The sequence below is a fragment of the Eubalaena glacialis genome, chromosome 2 (assembly GCF_028564815.1).
Source record: "Eubalaena glacialis isolate mEubGla1 chromosome 2, mEubGla1.1.hap2.+ XY, whole genome shotgun sequence".
NCBI lineage: Eukaryota > Metazoa > Chordata > Mammalia > Artiodactyla > Balaenidae > Eubalaena > Eubalaena glacialis.
In genome coordinates, this window is record NC_083717.1 from 152,914,907 (window position 1) to 152,937,499 (window position 22,593).

At 35.6% G+C, this 22,593-nt stretch overlaps 1 protein-coding gene across 2 annotated transcripts in view; it reads left to right on the plus strand.

Moving 5' to 3' along the window:
• KIAA0586 (KIAA0586 ortholog) overlaps positions 1-12,663 on the plus strand; it is a 112,801-nt gene extending 100,138 nt beyond the window's left edge. For both annotated transcript variants that reach the window (XM_061182612.1, XM_061182613.1), the window contains exons 31-32: positions 5,513-5,578; positions 12,411-12,663. In XM_061182612.1, the coding sequence (XP_061038595.1) occupies positions 5,513-5,578; positions 12,411-12,562 (218 nt within the window). In that variant the 3' untranslated portion in view covers positions 12,563-12,663. The remainder of the gene's footprint in view (positions 1-5,512; positions 5,579-12,410) is intronic.
• The last annotated feature ends 9,930 nt before the right edge of the window (positions 12,664-22,593 follow it).

Sequence of the window (22,593 nt, forward strand, 5' to 3'; positions counted from 1 at the left end):
TCCTTCAGTGAACTCAAATTAGTATAAAAGCACCAGCTATTCTGAATGCTACTAATTTTAGATTTCTCCTTATTAGATTTGTTTCAAATTCTGGATGTCACTCATTTAAAAACTCTTGTTTTGGGGCTTAAAAAAATTCATGTTTTGGAGGCCTTCATTTTTATATCCTTGTTTTGCAGTTAACAGTCCTGTAGTACTATATGGTTTTCTTAAATACATAAAGAATTTGTTTAAAACAATAATATAATGATTTACAGATTTAAGTATTGCTATACTAGTGATTCTTACTAAAGATAGTATTACAGAGCAGAAGATAAATTTTCAACCAAAAATAAAAATTTTTTAAATACAAGAGTAGAACATAAAGCCCAGGTTCCTATCCTTTTAAATACCACTTTTTGAAATACAACATGGTTACTTTCAAATTGGCACCATATAGCTACAAGATTTTGAATGACCATTTAAAATAAGTTAAAGTACTGAAATACGGTGAGTGTTTGGAAGAAGCATAGTGTACAAGTGGTACAATGCCAGTACCGTTGGTGTGCCCTCATTTAAAGCTTTTTCAGCAGTATCCCTGCTTTCCCAGCCTTGGATTCTATTTCCAAATCTAAGAACATTTGTTTTTATTTTGTGGTACTTCTAAACATTTAAATAAAGGTTAACACGTTTGCCTTTTGTGGTGAAGGTAAAAGGATAAATTATATTCATAGGTAATTTATGACTCAATTTTTATTCAATATTATCCACTCACAATTTCCACAGAAATGTTAATAGAAATTTATAGATAAAATATTTAGAAATGTTCTCTTCTCATTCTTTCACTTAAATACCAATGAGTATTATGTTTCCTCAGTTTTGAACAGCGGGATGAGGAAGTGTAAGAACCAACAAACTTGATAAGCAGTTTTCAAAGCACATTGGCCATGGTGTAAGTTGTGTTTGCTACCTTAATCCTCACCTGCAGAGCACAGTATTCACACTTCCAGTAAACCCTATCACCAGCAAGTGACAATTATGAGGCAGCTACAGGAAAAAATGAGAATAGTCAACTCTGATATTGACATGGTGGCCTTTTTTTTTTTTTTTTTTTTAACCATTAAGAGAAATCATTGTAGAAATAAAGATTCTCCCCCAGTTTTGGTACAGAAGAGTTTTATTTATGGTTATAATAACAGCAATGACAGTATGTAATAGCTGCCATCTATGTTTACTTCCTTTATGTGATGCACTCTGCTAAGATCCTTAATCAATCCAATTAGGTAGGTAATAGTCGTCTCATTTCATATTTGAGGAACCTGAGACTCAGAGAGGTTACATATTTTGCCTAAGGTTACACAGCTAATAAATGATAGAGCTAGGAGTCAAACCAAGTCCAATTCTGAAATCAAAGGCTATGCTCTTCAACATACTATATATTTCCTTCCTTGACAAATTTTTTAAAAGTAGAACAGATAATTTCTGATTATTCTTACAGGTCTCAATATCTGAAGATACATCTTGGTAGAAGAGTATGAAAATGTTGGGTGGTGGGGAAAGAACTGTTTACTATGGGTTTTTAGTTCCTACTACTAATTTGTGACATTGATTTCTTTGTCAGTGAACCTTCCTGAATCACGCTTTCCTTATTAGTAAGGATAAGATCATCTCTGAGATCCCTTATAGTTCTACTGCTGTAATATGTGATCTTAAACCAAAAGTCTCCCTGTCAAAATATATTTTGAAAAGATTGCCTTAATGAGATCAATTTCTTGTCAATTGGGAAAAGTTAGAAAATAATCATAGGTTAAATAATAATACAGCTACCATTTATTGAGTGCCTCTGTAGGCACTGCTCTAAGTTATTTACATATATCGTTCCGGTTAATGATCATAAGAAACCTATGAGCTAGAAGAGGAAATAGAAGCACAAAGTGGTGATACTTCACAGAGTGTGGTATTTCTCCCAGGTCTCACAGTGGTTGGCACTGTGATTTGCATTCAGGTAGCTTAGCTTCTAAGTCTGTGCTTTTAGCCTCGAGCTTACAGCTGTCTCTCTAATAAGAGTGTCTGGTTGTTATTTACTTGCCAAAAATGTTTTTATCTTGCATACCACAGTATAGAATGAACGGAAAAGAAGCAATTTTTTCTAGAAAATGATCTATAAAAGATCATAGAGTATTATATCCATTCCATATAAAGTTTTCAGAAACATTGGTCAGCTGGATATTTCTTAAACAACTATATACAAAGAACTGAAGTAGGCATCTTAGGGGAAATGAAGAAAGATAATGGAGGGAACCATTTATTTTCTTGTCCTTTCAGGAAATCTGACATTGTGGTAATTTTACTTCAGCCTATGAAGTGGCTTATTGGAGACATTCCTTTAAAAAAATAACAGATTTTGTATGTTATTTTAATTTAGACAATTTTACTAATAATGTAGCTTTTTGTTGGCTATAAAGAGATGACTAACATTTAACTTGGTTTGGACTAATGAAATAGTTGTTATTTTTTTAGTTAAAATTCATTTTTTAATAAAGCAAAAATAAGCTGCTTTTGAAAGTTTCAAGAAAATGTTTTTATTAAGCAAAGGACCTGAATATTAGAGAAAACATTCTCCATTTTTTATTGAAAAAAAATGGAGTTTATAAAATTCCCATTTAGTTATTATGAATTTAGAAGAGTGTTCCATTGTAGCAGCAACTCCCTTTGGGGGATACATCCCCTTTGGAGTGTGAGCCTGTCAGAATAGAAGGGAACCCTTGTTGGTTTGAGAAAGCCCCAGAAGTGATTCAGACTTTCCCTTCTCTTACCCCAACCCTCTGTTGAAAATCACTGGTTTAAAAAAGGTATCACAGCTCTTTTTTCCAAAGTATCCAGGTACACTCTTGAGCACCTTCTTTATTAATTTTTTATTTTTATTTTTTTTGGCTGCGTTGGGTCTTCGTTGCTGCACGCACACTTTCTCTAGTTGTGGTGGCGGGAGCTACTCTTTGTTGTGGTGTGCAGGCTTCTCATTGTGGTGGCTTCTCTTGTTGCAGAGCACAGGCTCTAGGTGCACGGGATTCAGTAGTTGCAGCACTCAGGCTCAATAGTTGCGGCACACGGGCCCTAGAGCATGTGAACTTCAGTAGTTGCTGTGCGTGGGCTTAGTAGTTGTGGCTTGCAGGCTCTAGAGCGCAGGCTCAGTAGTTGTGGTGCACAGGCTTAGTTGCTCCATGGCATGTGGGATCTTCCCAGACCCGGGATTGAACTTGTGTCCCCTGCATTGGCAGGTGGATTCTTAACCACTGTGCCACCAGGGAAGTCCTCCAGTTAAAGAGGATTGAGACAGTGTCTTACTGTTTGCAGCCTTCACAACACCTAGTATAATAATGATGGACACATAAAAGGTATTTTTAAAAAATTTTTTAATTGAACCCTAGCTAGACCTAAGGTAGGTTTTCTTTTTCTTTTTCTTAGTTTCCACCCAGTTTTGTTTAGTCTGAAAGGGATGCTGTTGCTTATTTCTTACTATAGTACAATAGATTAGTTTGAATTCTGGGCTTCCAGGCAACCACCTCAGAAAAGACTGCCATTTAATTTACTTGCTACAAACAAATGGTTCTTCAGTGGAGGGGGCCTCTGAGGTGGTACTGATACCTTTGTTTCCATGTTTGTACTGTAGGTGCTATATAGAATCTGAAAGGTGCCTAGCAGTAACTTCTCTCACCGCTAACACTCAGAAACTTAAAGGCAGAGGGGGAAGTGAATGTAGATAGTATCTAATAGTAACATCATAGTAAGCACTTTTAATGCTTTTAAAGATTTAAAAAATGTATTTAAAGCTTTTTTTTAGAAACAATATCAAAGTCAGATGCTCAATTTGGGTCAATTTTCAGATTATAGGTGTATAAGTAATTTGTATTCGCCTACAAATTTACCCTTATAAAATTATATTTACTTCTAAAACTATACTTTTTAAGCTTTAATTTTTCTTCATTGATCTGTATTGCCTTTAAGTTTTTTATTGAAGTACAGTTGATGTACAATATTATATGTTACAGGTGTACAACATAGTGATTTACAATTTTTAAAGGTAATACTATATTTATAGTTATTATAAAATATTGGCTATATTCCTTGTGTTGTAAAATATACCCTTGTAGCTTATTTTATACATAATAGTTTGTACCTCAGCAGATGAATGGATAAAAAAGATGTGGTATACACACACACACACACACACACACACACACACAGAGTGGAATACTACTCAGCCATAAAAAAGAATGAAATTTTGCCATTTACAACCACATGGATGGACTTGGAGAGTGTTATGCTAAGTGAAATAAGTCAGACAGAGAAAGACAAATACTGTATGATATGACTTATACGTGGAATCTAAAAAATACAACAAACTTGTGACTATAACGAAAAAGAAACAGACTCACAGATACAGAGAACAAACTAGTGGTTACCATTGGGGAGAGGGGAGGAGCAATATAGGTGTAGGGGATTAAGAGGTACAAACTATTATGCATTTAATTTTTTAACATTTAAATCTGTGTTTCCTACAGCGTAACTACAATAGTTTAACATGAATGTTTGTCACCAGTGGGAATATATTGCTTGGCTTAGTGAACTATGTAATGCTTAAAATCACTTTCATTTAATTATCTTCTTTTAAATCCACCTGAAATTTTCGTGAAATAAAGGAAGCTTGAGAGATGACTGATTTTTATCTTAGAGAAAATCAGAAAATACTGATTATACCATACTATAAATTTTTTCTGAATCATTCTGAATAACAGTGGTTATTAACAGTAACTGACTATATTTCAGAGCATAGGTTAACAGCATGCCATCAACTGGGGCATATGCCTTAGGCACCCAGGGTATCTTTTTGGCCTGAGAACTATATGTACCACAGGTTTCTCTCTTCAGTTATTTAACTTTTCTCGGCTTTATAATTCTCTAGCTATAAAAAGAGTTTTTCCCCAGCCTATTTCATTTTAATATTAAAATTTGGCTTTGGTTTAACAGGGTAGTGTTCTTCTGTGCTCCCTGACAACTTTACTGGTTTTTTCACATGGATTGTCTTGGGCAATATGCCCCAGGCTGGCCTAGGGAGAAGGGAAATTCTAAACTTCTTTTTATAATGATTAAATCCTTAAGTAAGAGAATCTGTGAAAACTTTTAACCTTGGAAGAAATGGCCCATGAGTTTCTCTTATTAAATACAAATAATTATGCAAATTCTTTCATGATCCTTGGTTTCCCCCTTTCCCTAATCTTCGATGCACAAAGATAATAATCTATTAGGTAAAGTATTATTCTATTGGCGGTCATTAAAATTCAGCTGTTTAACTTCCTTCTTTATAGTAAGGCCACAAGGTCAGGCTTCTGTTTGCCTAGGTTTATGAAAGTAACTGTGGGAGTGCATTTGGTTTGTGGGGTTATTTTTTGTTTTTTTTTTTATAGCAGGAATGAATCATGATTATTTCTATGCTTAACTGATTTTCTTACGGAAAAAAATTTTTTAAATGTAGCTTCACCAGGTGATATGGATCAGACACAACTTGAGGCCAATCTGTACCTCGCATCCGTATTTACAGGTAAGATTTTTTTACTTTAAAAGTTTCAGATTTTTTTCATTTCCTTCTTTCTTTCTCTCATAATAATCAACACAGTAGAGAAAATAATTCCAATTTTTTATTCTTTTAAAATATCTATAAACTCATCCCAGGTATAGAACTCCCTTCATGCACTAAACTCAACTCTCCAAAAGTTAGGAGACAAAAAAAAATCTATCATTTCCTTTTGGAAAGTTTGTAAAATGTTGAATTAAAAGGCTGCAGGTGTGGTATTCAGAGCACTGAGGCTAGTACTCGAGATAATTCCATCTGGGGGAGGTTATTTGTTGGGACAGGACACTGTTTAAACTTTGAAGTCAGTTTTAAACAAAGTGAAGCAGCTGGAACCTGGCATAAGAAGAAACAAATCTTTCACATTAACTATTGCTTTTTGGAGAAAAAAAGATTTGGACTTGTTTTTACAGGTGCCAATACATTTATTCTTCCTATAGGAACTGCTGCATTTTTATCTTAAATTATAAATTTTAAAATAAGCATTTGTCAACTCCCTTAAAAAACAGAAGCAATAGTAAACTTAAAAAATGTAATAGGGTTTATATTTCTAAAACACATTTTGGGATGAGACTATAGTAACATTTTAAAGCATTCTTTTAAACATGAAAATAAGGAAAGAAATGTTTAATACTGACTAATTCTGTAAAGCAGAGGCAAATCTCATTTTACATACTCTATACTTAACATCAAATGACCAGGCATCTTCTTCATCAAGGCTTGTAGTATTTGTTCTCAAGCACTGAAGCTATGATGTTGCAAAATCTGTAGGGCTGGGTTAAGTATGCGAGGAGAATTGAATACAGCAGGATAGTTTAGCAGCTGCTTAAACAAGGAATTTAAGCAAGTGTAGATGAACCCAGGGTGGACAGGAAAAAATGCTTCAAGAACTCAGTAAAACACAGCTGAAATACTGTAACATTTTCATAGACAGCTGGGAAGCAACTGTGTTGCTGGAACTCAGGGTTGATTTTAAAGACTGGATCTGGTCAGCATGAGTCTAAGCAAGCTGGTAGCCATGAGGAACCACAGACCCTCTAGGTAGAAACAAATCAGTTTGGTTCAGCAATCATTTTAAGGCCCAGTGTGTACCTAGCATTATGCTACAACTTTGTAGAATGCAGAGGTAAACAAGACAAAGTCGTTGTCCTCATGGGGCACATTTAACAGGAGCAACAGACCCACAAGCAAATAACAGTAATACAAGATGATAAGGTCACAGATACTTAGTGTGTACCTACTGTACTAGTCACTGGGAAGACAATGAGTGTAAGTCGCAATCCATGCTCTTAAGGAATATATTGTCCAGTGGAAGTGACAGACACATAAATAATTACAGTGCAGTCTCCTAAGTGCTGCAGTAGCGTTGCCTTCAGAGAATAAGGCATCCGCAGTTAGCAGGAGAGGAACCCCTGTATTTCACCACTACGGCTGGGGAAACAACTCAGAGAGCGTAATTCATCTGTACGTGTTCTTGAGTATTCAGGGTCCGCAGACCCCTTAGAGACATTGATAGCTATGACTACCTGCCTCCCTTCCAAACTGTACTTACCTGAAAATAATTTGCATATGGTTTCAGGGTATTCACAGATAGGTCCCGGGTCACCCATCCATGGACTCTGGATTCAGATCCTTCGGGTACTTGATGAAAGATTATTACCTTTGTTTCCTTTTTAATTTTATTTTTAAATGTGCAGTGTGTAAGAAACTCATCTTGATCTGCATGTAGAAATACCCAAATCCAGGCAATTTAAAGTCACTATACTATCTATTCATCAACTCCTAGAAGAATCCCATAAGTTTCTGTGGCTTATGCCGTGTGCAGTTACTGAATCTGAGTGAGGAGTGTGCGGTGCTGCATTCTTCTGTGAAGTTACTGAGGAATTTTTTACTTCTTTTCTCTGCTTGCCTCCTGTTGTTTTAGGAGAGAATGCTTTGTTTGGATTCCTCTCAGTTTGCAAATAACAGAGACATAATAATGGGTTACCAACTGTTTGAAGATTAGAGTCAGAATCTAAAACCTGCTGATGAAATGGATTATCTAAACCTAAAAAGCTTTTAGAAAGTTACGTATATGTATTTTTAAAAATACACATGTGATAGATAGGCAAATTCTTAAATGGACGTAAAAAATCCTGTATTATTACTTTATCGCTTAGAATAAATTAGTTTTAGATTTTCTGTTCCTTAGTCTTACAATCAAAGAACAGAAAACAAAATTTCTTTATGAATTTTAAATATTTTTAAAGCAAAAAAATTGAATTTCAAATGTCTAAAGAGTTTTATAAATACGACTTAGGATGCTTCAAATACATGGTCTCGCTCAGTGACATCTCCCGCTTAAATGCATGCCAGGTTAAATGACGTACTGCCTACCCACGGAATCAAGGAATAGTCTCCCTTCTTTAAAAACAAATCTGAAAACAGCTGTTGAAACAATTACATCATAGAGTAATGACATGACTGTGAAAGCATCAAACTGCATTTAATATAGGTAGAAAATTTATGTTTGCTTTAATGATGATTTATTAAGATACTATGTCTTTTCTTTAAAAAAAAATTAAACTCTGTGAGGACCATAACTGGATATGAATGTGACTCTTCTTGCCTGTTAACAGTGATGCTCTTGAAAAAAAGTTTCCAGTCTAAAAAGTTCTCTTTTAAAGCTCTAAAACTGTGACTGTTTAGCTTGTGTAAATGAGCGCTTCAAAAAACCTTTCCAAAATGTACATTAACAAACACCTTTAGATAAGGTGATGCATTTTATTGATATAACTCATTGATTAAAACTCAGTTACTAGAGTTAAAAGTAGCATAATTATTTGGAGGCCTTCTAAAGCTGTGGGGTTTTTTTCTTAGTGTATTTCAGTGACACATTCTTATCCCTCTCTCCTAAGTCAACTGCCTTTTGCAGCCCACTCTGAGGGTCATTGCCTCTTAGGATAATTTCTTTCCAGTTCCATAAAAGTAAGTGCTAATCTGTTTTAAGTGCTTTTTATTTGCCAGCACTATTCAAAACACTTTATATGCATTATCCCATTTAATCCGCATAAAACCCTCTGAGGTAGGTACTCTTACCTTTATTTTGTAGGTGAGGAAATGAGGGTTTAGAGAAGTTATGTAACTTTCTGAAAGTCCCTTATCACTCATTCTCCCTCGTACCCCTTACCTATTTTTCATTATAGCACTCATCACCACCTGACATAATATATGTTTGTGTCCTTACTTGTTTGTCATTTGCCCTTCACATCCCGCTGGGATATGACGTCAGTGAGATTAGAGCCTTTGTTTTCTTCACTGCCGAAATCTCCAGAGTCTAGAACAGTGCCTGGCACATAGGTGCTCAGTTGATATTTATTGAGTTAACAAATGGATGAGCCTAGCACTGCCCTCTTACGGAATCCAAGCTCTTATTCCTCCCCCTTCCTCTTTTACTCCTTCCCACACGAAAACCTCACACTGACAGTCTTGATGGGACCATTCCCAGGTGACTGAACAACAGGCCTCATTTGGAGCCCAGACTTGACTGATCATAAAGGGACTTGTGCTTGAAACTTCATCACTGCTCCTCTCCTTAGCTGCCCGCTACCATTACATACCACTAGTAAAATGGAATTTCCCTCAACAACCTTTAAAAGTACTAATTTTTTATGTGGATAATTAAGGTATTTGGTATCAGGCAAAAAGCAGTGAGTTGTAGTCTTAGCTCTACCAATTACGAATTAGTTGAATTATACTAGACTCTTTTGAAAACCTTGTGTGACTCTTCATTCTTGGGTCTCTTCCTACTTATCTAACACTTCCCTTTTGTGTTCCTCTATTTTCTCTTTATTCACCTTTCTTTGTCCTTCTCTTATTTCTGTCATCATTTATTTTGTTCTCTTTTTCTTCATTGCCTTCCACATCTTTTAAGTCCTAGCTCAACTGCTACTTCCACCTAATTTAAACCAAGTATTCCTCTACATGTTTATCTCCACTACTAGATGTTTTGTTTTTGTTTTTTCCAGTTTTACTAGGATGCTGTTTTTATTTTTAATTGTTTTTAACATCTTTATTGGAGTATAGTTGCTTTACAATGGTGTGTTAGTTTCTGCTTTATAACAAAGTGAATCAGTTATACATATACATATGTCCCCATATCTCTTCCCTCTTGCATCTCCCTCCCTCCCACCCTCCCTATCCCACCCCTATAGGTGGTCACAAAGCACCGAGCTGATCTCCCTGTGCTATGCGGCTGCTTCCCACTAGCTACCTATTTTACGTTTGTCCACTACTAGGTTTTAAGCTTCTTGAAGATGAGGACTATTTCTTTTTCACCTGTGTATCATCTTCTCAACACCATCTTAGCTCCACACATACAGTAGGCTTGTATAGATGTTTAGTTAGTGAGCATATGCTTTTGGAAAAGCCCACTCTGACATCTCTGTGCCTCAATTACCTTTACCTTGTCTGCCTCCCAGAATTACTGTTAGGATGAGATAAGATGATAGGCAAAAGATCTTTGCAAAATTTTAATTGCTGTATAAATATAAGGCAGTAACTACAAGAAATAGCATAACTTTACAATAATTGAATTTAATATGTTCCTTGAGACTTGGAAACTTCTTCAGGGTCCAAAAAAAAATAGTTATAGCTCTTGTTACATCACTGAACAATTTAATCAGTAATTTAATGTGCAGAGTAGAAAATAAAGGCACATGTAAAGCAGTTTTGTGAAACTGGATAACAGAGAAAAGAAGAATATCTGGCATCAGTGTAGTTTTTGACAGATATGTAAGTAATGCAAGGCATGGAATTTTTCTTAATCGGGGGATGATAACATTTAATTTTACAGGTTGAAAATTAATTTTGCTCTCAAGTCTTAGTTATATACTATGTTGGTTTTTACTTTATTGACGAGGTAAGCTCTGATCTTGGATACTTCTCTTGGTTATTTTGTATATTCTGCATCACGGCTTTGTAAAATGTCAGAATATTTAAACAATGCTTATGTCCTATGAAGATTTTTTAAAAGAAGTTCTTATTGTTTCTTTTTTTAAAATTTATTTCTTTTTTAAATTTATTTTTATTTTTGGCTGCGTTGGGTCTTTGTTGCTGCGCTCAGGCTTTCTCTAGTTGCAGCCAGCGGGGGCTACTCTTCTTTGCGATGCGCGGGCTTCTCATTTGGGTGGCTTCTCTTGTTGTGGAGCATGGGCTCTAGGGTGCGCAGGCTTCAGTACTTGTGGCGTGTGGGCTCAGTAGTTGTGGCTCGCGGGCTCTAGAGCACAGGCTCAGTAGTTGTGGCGCACGGCCTTAGTTGCTCCAAGGCACGTGGGATCTTCCCGGACCAGGGCTTGAACCCATGTCCCCTGAATTGGCAGGCAGATTCTTAACCACTGCCCCACCAGGGAAGTCCCTTGAATGTTTATTTCATATATATTTTTTCAGCATTTAAAATGTGTTTGGCATCATTCCAGACACAGGGACTACAAGTACTGAATAAACCATAAGTTTCTTAATTTTAGTTTTTATCATATCCTGACAGAGCTAAATTTCAACAAGTCTTTTCCTATTTAAAATATTTGTTCTATTTAAATTGATATAATAATTGCTTTCTTCTTAAAGGATTATGCTGTGGCATTACAGTTTGTAGTACTGCTATAATTATACAAAATCTTATTTCCCTTTCCTCTTTTATTAAAAAAAATTGATACAAGTAACAAAAAGGAATGGTATATTAAAATAGTCTTTGTTAGACTTCCTAATATGAAAGGAATTTGTCTTTTACAAGTATTTTGATCATCTTGAACAGCTGTGATTGAGTCATCATTGAATCTCCAAAACTGACTACTTTTACTGTGGTCCCTATAAAAACTTGATGGAAAATTTCACTTTATTCCTGTGGAAACTATTTTAAAAGTATAAAGGAGTTTTAGAAAAATTACTATGACTCTTGACTCAGAGATGTCTTTAAGATTATTTAGGATAATTTACTTTTAAGATGCTTATTATCATGTATATATGGTAAGTACGTGAAATTTGAAATGAGGATTTTTGTGGTCTTAAATAGTACCAAGTTGGCATTCTTTACGTTCTTAGGCAATGTGCTTTTTAAACTTAGAGGAGTGAATTAGGGTATATGCAGATAGATATACATATGTAGTCAACTCTGGGTTTTTTTAAACATATTAATGAATTCTTTATTTCAAACTGCCTCCCCTACTTGGTCTTACCTAGCATTTATCATCTGTACCACAGGTTTGGGCACTTGTATACCGTCTTAGTCTATTCAGGCTACTATAACAAAATGCTATAGACTGAGTGGCTTTTAAACAACAGAAATTTATTTCTCACAGTTCTGGAGGCTGGACATCCAGGATCAAGGCACCTCTTCCTGATTCCTGTGTCCTCACATGGTTGAAGGGCTAGCATGGTCGAAGGGGCTAGCAAACTCTCTGGGGCCTCTTTCATAAAGGCACTACTCTCATTCATGAGGGCTCCATCCTCATGACCTAAGCACCTCCCAAAGACCACACTTCTTAATACCACCACACTAGGCATTAGGATTTCAACATATGAATTTTGGGGAGACATAAACATTCAGATCATAACATATACTTCTAAAATGTTGTCTCTTAATTGTTCAGGGGTGGGAGTGGAAAGGAGGGTGTATTTTATCTCTGTGACAAGTTCTGAGCACCTTGAGAAAAGAAATTATCGCAAATGCAATCCTTTTTTGATCCCCAGTATTATTTAGGAAAGTTTAAGGCACATAAATACTCAGGTACACTTGTTTAGCTGAAGGAGTTTCTCCTTTTTACAGGTGGTGAAGCAGTTCCACTCTTCACTTCGCAGACATCATCTGCCAAGATGTCCGTGACACTACCCTCAGTGAACCTGGAGGACTGCTCTCAGTCTCTGAGCATCAGCAGTGTCCAGGGGGACACAGAATCCTCAGGAGCAGATACCTTCTGAATGTGAAGTGAGAGCCAGTACAGTATTTGTGCTACTGGTTTTGAGGTCATTTTTCTCTGGCATAAAACTATCTCTCAGACTATTTTGGTCCTTCAACATATTCAGAAAAACAATTTTTAATTTTTTATTAAAATGAAAAGTGTAATTTGGGTATTTAGGTAACATTTTTAAATAAAATAACTTAAATGGATATCATCATGAGTCTGTGTTATTTCTTAGAATCCTGAGGCAGCATAGAATAGTGGAAAGGGCATAACTTTTGACATCTAAAAATTTATTCTACAGATATAATTATCTGTACTTAGTTATGAAATTAAGTTGCTCAAGGTTATTCATTCCAAATGTTTTATAAGAGCAAATAATTGGAAGCAATCGAATGTCTCTCAGTAAGGAACTGACTAAAAAATTGATAGTACAACTGAATACTAGGTGGCACAAAAAAGAATTTTAAAATGTTTATGTATTGATATGGAATTATCTCTGAGCTCTATTGGGGTTTTTTTCATTGATTTTATAAAATTGAAGTATAATTGATTTACAATATTATGTCAGTTTCAGGTCTACAGGATAGTGATTCAGTATTTTTGCAGATTATATTCCATTATAGGTTATTATAAGATACTGGGTATAATTCCCTGTGCTATACAGTAAATCCTTGTTGCTTATTTATTTTATATATAGTAGTTAGTATCCGTTAATCCCAAACCCCTAATTTGTCCCTCCTCCCTTCCCTCTCCCCTTTGGTTACCACAAGTTTGTTTTCTATGTCTGTGAGTCTGTTTCTCTTTTATATATACATTCATTTGTATTATTTTTTAGATTCCACATATAAGTGGTGTCAGTGTTTGTCTTGTCTCACTTATTTCATTAAGCATAATAATCTCTAGGTCTGTCAACGTTACTGCAAATGACAATGTTTCATTCTTTTTTATGGCGGAGTAATATTCCATTATATATATACCACATATCTGAGATATATTGTTAAAGTGAAAAAGGCCATGTGCAATATAGTGTATGAATTATGCTACCATCATTTAAAATGAGGTGGGGAGGAATCCAAATATATGGCACGTACATACATATATGCTTACATACACATATTTGCTTATGTATCCATTAAATATATTTGGAAGGATAGACAAAAAACAGCTAACTTGGTCTCCAAGGAGGGAGATTGAGTGGCTAGGTGATAGAGAGGTTGAGTGATAGGAGTTAGGTATGACTGTATTTACTGTGGATTTTTATATACCTTACATGTACACCTTATAAATCTTTATAGTGTATAAACCTCTGAAATGTGACTGGATTAACTTTAAAAGTATAAATACATAAAATTAAAAGAAAATAAAACATGGCTTTGTAATCAGACACATGTATGTTCTAATTCCAGTTTCTTCACCTTGGTCTGTGATGGGGCAAATAAACCCCTCCTTCACAGCTGCCTGGGTAAATGGGTTTAATACCTGCTTTGCAGGATACTGGGGATTATCAATTATGTTAGGAGTAGCACCCACCATGGTGCCTGGCACCACATAAGTGCTCAATTAATGGTGGATGTCATTATCTTGAGGGGTTTAATAAGCATCCTACACTGGACAGTAAGCATATAAGAAAGAGGGCAGCCTAGCATTAGCAAAGACATTTATCTCTCTGAAAAATTTTTTCTGTGACAACTAAAGTTCAAACAGTAACTATAGTCATCCTTGACTTTTCTCAGCATTTTCTGGTGAGTCTCAGCCCTGGCTGCACAGTAGAACCTCTGGGAGCTTTAAAAATGCCTGGTTTCCATATCCAGGGATTCTGATTTAATTGATCTGAGTGGGACCCAGGCATTGGTATGAAAAAAGAAAAAAGACCTTCCCAGATGATTTTAATGTGCACTCAAGGTTGAGAATTACTGAAGAGCAATTTAGAATTCCTTCAACTTCTAGTAGGACCCATTGTCGGGGGAACTTAGAGAGAGTCTGAGTGTTTTTTCTCACTGAAGATAGAAGATTCAAGAACCTGTGGAAACTCAGAAATTTGTCCACACATGTTTCTTCTTATGTCACAGCTCCTCAAGCTTCACTCAGATATTTGGTTACTGAAATGCTCTAGGTTTCACTTTAGAACCTATTTTTCTTTGCTATGGCCTTTTAGCCATGTCTGCTTGTAATAGTTCCCATTAAACAAGAAGAAGAAAAATGCTGTTCTCTGGATCATAATTCGTTTTTGATGTTCACTTACAAGTCTCTGATATACGAAAGCTGCCGAAATGTTTCTAAGTGCTGCTTCGTTTTAAACATTACCCACCCCCCACCCCAGTTTCTGGTTTTCAGGACTTTTTCTGTTTGGGAAAGATGTTTCTTAATTTTAGCAAAAGCATTTTAAATGATTTTAATTATTGTGATTAAAATATTTTTATTCTATCTGCTTCTTTTTTCTTTAATTGAAGTATAGTTGATTTACAAAGTTGTGTTAGTTTCAAGTGTAGAGCAAAGTGATTCAGTTATACTATATATATAGTTTATATATATACTTTATATTCTTTTTCAGATTATTTTCCATTATAGATTATTATAAGATATTGAATATAGTTCTGTGTGCTATACAGTAGGTCATTGTTGCTTATCTATTTTATATATAGTAGTGTGTATCTGTTAATCCCAAACTCCTAATTTATCCCTTCCCCACTCACTTTCCCTGTTAGTAACCATACGTTTGTTTTCTATGTCTTTGAGTCTATTTCTGTTTTGTAAATAAGTTCATTTTGTATCATTTTTTTTAGATTCCACATATAAATGGTATCATTTTGTCTTTCTCTGTCTGACTTAATTCACTTAGTATGATAATCTCTAGGTCCATCCATGTTGCTGCAAATGTCAATATTTCTTCCTTTTTTATGGCTGAGTAATATTCCATTGTATATACCACACCTTCTTTATCCATTCATCTGTTGATGGACATTTAGGTTACTTCCTTGTCTTGGCTCTTGCAAATAGTGCTGCTATGAACATTGGGATGCATGTATCTTTCGAATTAGAGTTTTCATCTTTTCCAGATACATGTCTGGGAGTTGGATTGCTGGATCATATGGTAACTCTATTTTTAGTTTTTTAAGGAACCTCCATACTGTTCTCCATAGTGGCTGCACCAATTTACATTCCCACCAACAATGTAGAATGTTTCCCTTTTCTCCACACCCTCTCCAGCATTTATTATTTGTAGACATTTTGATGATGGCCATTCTGACCGGTGTGAGATGATACCTCATTGTAGTTTTGATTTGCATTTCTCTAGTAATTAGCGATGTTGAGCATTTTTTCATGTGCCTATTGGCCATCTGTATGTCTTCTTTGGAGAAATGTCTATTTAGGTCTCCTGCCTATTTTTTGATTGAGTTGTTTGTTTTTCTGATATTGAGCTGCATGAGTTGTTTGTATATTTTGGAAATTAATCCCTTGTTGGTCGCATTGTTTGCAAATATTTTCTCCCATTCTGTATGTTGTCTTTTCGTTTTGTTTATGGTTTACTTTGCTGTGCAAAGTCTTTTAAGTATAATTAGGTCCCATTTGTTTATTTTTGTTTCTATTTCCATTATTTTAGGAGATGGATTCAAAAAGATGTTGCTGCAGTTTGTGTCAAAGAATGTTCTGCTTATGTTTTCCACCAGTTTTATAGTATCCAGTCTTACATTTAGGTCTTTAATACATTTTGAGTTTATTTTTGTGTATGGTGTTGTTAGAGAATGTTTTAATTTCACTCATTTACATGCAGCTATCCAATTTTACTCAGCACCACTTATTGGAGAGACTATCTTTTCTCCATTGTATATTCTTGCCTCCTTTGTCATAGATTAATTGAGCATAGGTGCATAGGCTTTCTTTCCTGTTCCATTGATTTATATGTCTGTTTTTGTGCCAGTACCATACTGTTTTGATTACTTTGTAATATAAATACTACAGCTTTGTAGTATAGTCTGAAGACAAGGAGTGTGATTCCTCCAGCTCCGTTCTTCTTTCTTAAGATTGTTTTGGCTATTCGGGGTCTTTTGTGTTTCCATACAAATTAAAAATTTTTTCTTTTAGTTCTGCGAAGAACTAAAGAAAAGAACTAAGTATTTTATTCTTTTTGATGTGATGGTAAATGAGATTGTTTCCTTAATTTCTCTTTCTGATATTTTGTTGTTAGTGTATAGGAATGCAACAGATTTCTATATGTTAATTTTGTATCCTGAAACTTTACCAAATTCATTGATGAGCTCTAGTAGTTTTCTGGTGGCGTCTTCAGGATTTTCTATGTATAGTGTCATGTCATCTGCAAACAGTGACAGTTTTACTTCTTCCTTTCCAATTTGGATTTCTTTTATTTCTTTTTCTTCTCTGATTGCTGTGGCTAGGACTTCCAAAACTATGTTGAATGAAAATGACAAGAGTGAGCATTCTTGTCTTGTTCCTGATCTTAGAAGGAATGCTTTCAGCTTTTTACCATTGAGTATGATGTTAACTCTGGGTTTATCATATATGGCCTTTATTATGTTGAGTTATATTCCCTCTATGCCCACTTTCTTGAGTTTTTATCATAAATGGATGTTGAATTTTATCAAAAGCTTTGTCTGCATCTATTGAGATGATCATATGGCTTTTATCCTTCAGTTTGTTAATTGATGTATCACATTGATTGATTTGCAGATATTGAAAAATACTTGCATCCCTGGGATTAAATCCCATTTGATCATGACACATGATCCTTTTAATGTATTGTTGGATTCAGTTTGCTAGTATTTTGTTGAGGATTTTTGCATCCATGTTCATCAGTGATATTGGCCTGTAATTTTCTTTTTTTGTGATATCTTTGTCTGGTTTTGATGTCAGGGTGTTGGTGGTCTCATAGAATGAGTACAGAAGTGTTCCTTTCTCTATAATTTTTTGGAACAGTTTCAGAAGGATAGGTGTTTACTCTTTCCTAAATGTTTGGTAGAAATTACCCTTGAAGCCATCTTGTCCTGGACTTTTGTTTGTTGGGAGTTTTTAAATTAGTGATTCAATTTCAGTACTGGTAATTGGTCTGTTCATATTTTCTGTTTCTTCCTGGTTCAATTTTGGGAGATTGTACTGTTCTAAGAATTTGTTCATTTCTTCTAGGTTGTCCATTTTATTGGTGTATAGTTGCTTGTAGTAGTCTCTTACGGTCCTTTGTGTTTCTGTGGTGTCGGCTGTAACTTCTTTCTCATTTCTAATTTTATTGATTTGGGCCCTCTCCCTTTTTTCTTGATGAGTCTGTCTAAAGATTTATCAATTTTGTTTATGTTTTCAAAGAACCAGCTTTTAGTTTCATTGATCTTTTCTACAGGTTTTTTAGTCTCTATTTCATTTATTTCTGCTCTGATCTTTATTATTTCTTTCGTTCTACTAATTTTGAGTTTTGTTTGTTGTTCATTCTCTAGTTCCTTTAGTGTAAGGTTAGGTTGATATTTTTCTTGTTTCCTGAGGTAATCTTATATCGCTATAAACTTCCTTCTTAGAACTGCTTTTTAGCAAAAGCATTTTTTATTTAAAGGTGTTGGTAGTTTTTTCACCCTAATCAGAAAACCTGCCTTTTCTAGTTTAAGGTAGAAGTATAATCTTTGATTTATTCCACTCTGTATGTACTTGAGCTTTTCTTAAAAAAAAAAAAAAAAAGTTTAGTATCTTTTCATCAGTATTTTGTTTGTTTATAGGATTATTTCTGGCCAAGTTTCCGTCTGTATATATTCTGCCAAGCACCTCAAACTTTTTGGAATAAAATTATGTATGTAAAAGTAAATGGTAATTTTGATGTTACAAGCTTTAAAACGTTCATTTTATATTTAATTTTATAATTTCCATCTTCCAGAGTGGACTATTTAAAAGACATGCTGTTAATAAGTAGACTCTATCAAGATCAAGGCTGTTACTATTGTTGGGCTTACATGCCAGGGTAACAGGTATTTTAAATGTTTCATTGGTTTAAATCCTAAAATAAATTTGCTTTTTGTGCATTTTAATAGAATCTTGAAAAAATGTTTTTATTTTCAAAAGATGATTACATCAGTATATTTCTTATCACTTGCATATTTCTGATCTCTTAATTTTTTAAAAAAATATTAAACATATATTTAAAACAGTTTTATACTTTTTCTATTAAAAACTCAACATTTTTCTAAAAAATAAATAAAATAGCATTTCTTAGTTTGTGGTGGATTACTGCCCCCGATCCAAGAATAATTCTGTAGTTGAAACGTTTTTTGAAACAACTTTTAAAAAATGTCCTGAAGCCATCATTTCCTTATAGATGAGTAACTTGAACTTCTGTGATGTTGCTAAGAAGAAACCCACTGAAATATTCTTTTCTACTATACATCCATATATGTATCTGTTTAACAAAAATTAACTCTGAAGGCTGTTGGGCACACAGTGCGGTGTGGATACTTATGGCCCGGGCTGGGTAGCCATCTCAGGATTCATTCTCTCCCTTTGGTCATCTGCCTCTCCTGGAGAATGAAGGTTGACCAAGGAATTGTCTCTTCCTAGTATGGAATCACCATTTGGTCACCTAACATCAGTTACACAGTAGTTTTAAAAACTCTCTTACAGATGCATTGGAAAAAATGAATATTATAACGAGAAATCCCATCATTACAGTTCAGAAAATTTCAGGAAACCAGTTTTTTACTTGACCTAGCTCATGCCAGGAGAATAGATTCCAAGTCTCAGACTGTCAAACCTTTGAGAGTAATCAGCCCGTGTCTGTACTTTTTAAAAAATTAATTAATTTATTTTATTTATTTTTGGCTGTGTCAGGTCTTAGTTGGCAGCACGCGGGATCTTTGTTGCGGCATGCGAGATCTTTTGTTGGTGGCGTGCGAGCTCTTCATTGTGGTGTGCGGACTTCTCTCTAGTTGTGGTGCACAGGCTCCAGAGCACATGGGATCTGTAGTTTTGTGGCACGTGTGCTCTCTAGTTGTGGCCTGCAAGCTTAGTTGTCCCGCGGCCATGTGGGATCTTAGTTCCCCGACCAGGGATCGAACCTGTGTCTCCTGCATTGGAAGGCGGACCACTGGACCAGAAGGGAAGTTCCTGTGTCTGTACTTTTTAAAGGTATTATTTCTTCTTGTACTGAAGTGTTTACCTAGAAACAATCGGAAATATTAGCTAGAGTGCAGATGTCCCCCTGGTGAGGCCAATAAATATTGTAAAGCTATGTGATGGAAAGCAAACAAATCAAACCTCTTTTGCTGGATTATTATAGTGTGAATGGTCTCATTTAATAGTTTCAGCCATAGTAAGGGATAAATTACTGATACATCTCTTAAATTCAGGGACCCCTAACCTAGGTAAAAACCCTCAAGCAAATCAATAGACTCCTCTAACTTCTCCTGGGAGGTCGCTTCTATGAGACCTCTGAAGAGACCCAGATAGTGAGACTGAACAGGATTTAAAATCTTGAAGGGAGCTGGTAAGAAGTCCCAGGAATAGTTCTTGGTATGCATAGAGGTCACAGATAAAGAACAGGCCTGGCGCTGCACAATTGATATGATCTATATGTAAAGAGTTGAAAGTGTATGTCTTTTTCCCTGAATCATTATGACAAACAGTGATAACGATTTCAGTCGACACTTTGTAGCCTGCTTTTCCTGAATGAAGATATATTTTTCTTTTCTATTTTTCATGAGATGTTACATTAGGAATAAGTATCAAGTGAGGAGGTATTTCTACCATGGGGATAGTTTAATGAGATTTCTTGGTAAGTATTTTTATTTCCTCTTTGCATGGGTTATGAAAGTACCATAGACACTCAGGATTATTTTAAAAGGTGATTGGGTTGATTTTTCTCTCTGGATAAAATATTGGCTGTGTGTAATTCTATATAATTATAACAACCAGCCTGAATGTCTGTGTTGGGAGATAATCGTTGTAAGTATAAAGGAGATGTTCAGATCATATTCTTGACGGGCTGTTTGCTAGTGTTAAGCAGAGGTATTCCTGTGATTTGAGTGACCCCTGGAGTTGGAAATGGGTAACAGGCCCAGCAAGAGGTCAGGTTAGTAGATGAGGAAACATTCTTAGAAACGAGGTGAGGAAATAATATATTTTGTTTCAGAAAAGGGAGGGGAAAATGAAGAAAAGTAGAGTCATAGAAAACACAGAGAAGGAAATCAGTAGTCCATAGTGACATATTAACAATCTTACAAGGAAGGCAGTCGGTTTGATTGGATATAATAAAGTTCTAGTTTTGTTTCATTGTCTTGGGTGGAATTTGCACTTCTGAAGTTGTCTGCTTGATCAGAAAGGTCTCCGATAACCTGTTTGTGCCTTGAAGCCATCTGCTTCTGGAGGCTTCTTTGGTTAGCCTCAACTTGCAGTCTCTCACGGGAGTGAACGTCCATTGGTCTGAGTTGCAAGTTCCTTTTCATTATGACATATTACACCCTGGGTAGACTTCTGTAGCTGTTGTCAAGAGGACCTGAAATGGCTCCTTTCAGTAATTTAAAGCATTTTTGCATCTATATCACTTAGTATTTTCTGCAAAACAAACCACCCCAAAACTAGGTGGCTTAAAACAACCATTTATTTATTCATGATTCTGTGGATGAGCAATTTGGCTGGGATCAGCTGGGATAGCTTTGCTCTGCTCTGCTCCTCATGGTGTTGTCTGGCCTTATACATGCATTTATAGTCCGCTGATAGTTGATGGTCTCATTCACACATCTGGCAGTTGCTGGCTGTTGGCAGGGGTAACTGGGCCCATCATCTAGCAGGCTAGCCTGAGCTCATTCACGTGATATTGGTTGAGGGTTCCTAAGAGCAGCAAGAGAGGGCAAACTCCAACGTGTGAGCAGTTTTCAAGCCTCTGCTTGGGTCATGTTGTTAATGCCTTGTTGGCCAAAGCAAATCATTTGCAAGCGCAGACTCAAAGAATAGAGAAATAGTCTCCATCTCCTTATGGAAAGATCTGCAGTCACATACAAAGGAGCATGCATATGGGATGGGAAGAATTTGTGGCCATTTTTGCAATTAAGCACACACTGATATCTTTTCTGGTGAACCTGGTCACTGAGCTAGGAGTCATACAAAGGTGTGGATGATGTCTCTTTTGGAAAGGTGGCTTGTGCATGTTGAGCATAAGACAGTACCCTAGATTGACTTCTTACAGTATTCAGCTAGATCTGCATGCAACAAAATAGAGTGATTGGTGGCGTTATTCCCAATCACATAGGACATCCTGTAATGATGTCCTATGGGAAAAAATCTGTATGAGCTCTGAGGAGGTGATCATGTGGCCATTAACAATAGTGACAAAACATTAGACTAAGGCAGATTAAGGATTTTTGATAGTTTAAAACTGGAGTCAGCAAATTTTCTCAGTGAAGGGCCAGATAGTAAATTTTATATAGGCTTTGAAGGCCAAATATAATCTCTGTCACGTATTCCATATTCTCTTCCTCTTCCTTTTTTTTTTTAAACAAAATTTTAAAATATGTAAGAAACATTTTTTAGCTTGTGGACCATATGAAGAGTCTGTAGGCCAGATTTGTCCCATGGGCTGTAGTTTGCCAACCCCTGATTGGGACAGTTTTAGCTTCAGTGTCTCATTTATTCTTTCTACCTTTCCTGCATGGGGAGTACAGTTTTTATGTTAGGAGAGAAACCCTGCAGAGTTCCTATATGATTGTTACAGTGAAATGAGTTCCATAGTCACTGGGTAGGAAAGTAGGCATTCCCCATGCTAGGAACACAAAGTCTAGTAACTGTAACATCTGTAGCTTCTCATTAAGGAATGGGTTTTTTCCATCCTGAAAACTTACAGACTACTGATAGTAAATATAGCCTAGAGACCTGGGTAGTTGTATAAAATCTATTACTAAATGTTCAAAGGGCCTTGAGAAGGAGTTTCTGTATTTTGTCTTGACCCTCTCAGGTTTACCTGGGTTATGTTAGCACAGGTAAGATGTAATTTTACCACTTCCTAGTCAAATTTTGAAAATTTTTCCATTATTTATCTACTGTGGAACTTGATTTGTTCCTGATGTA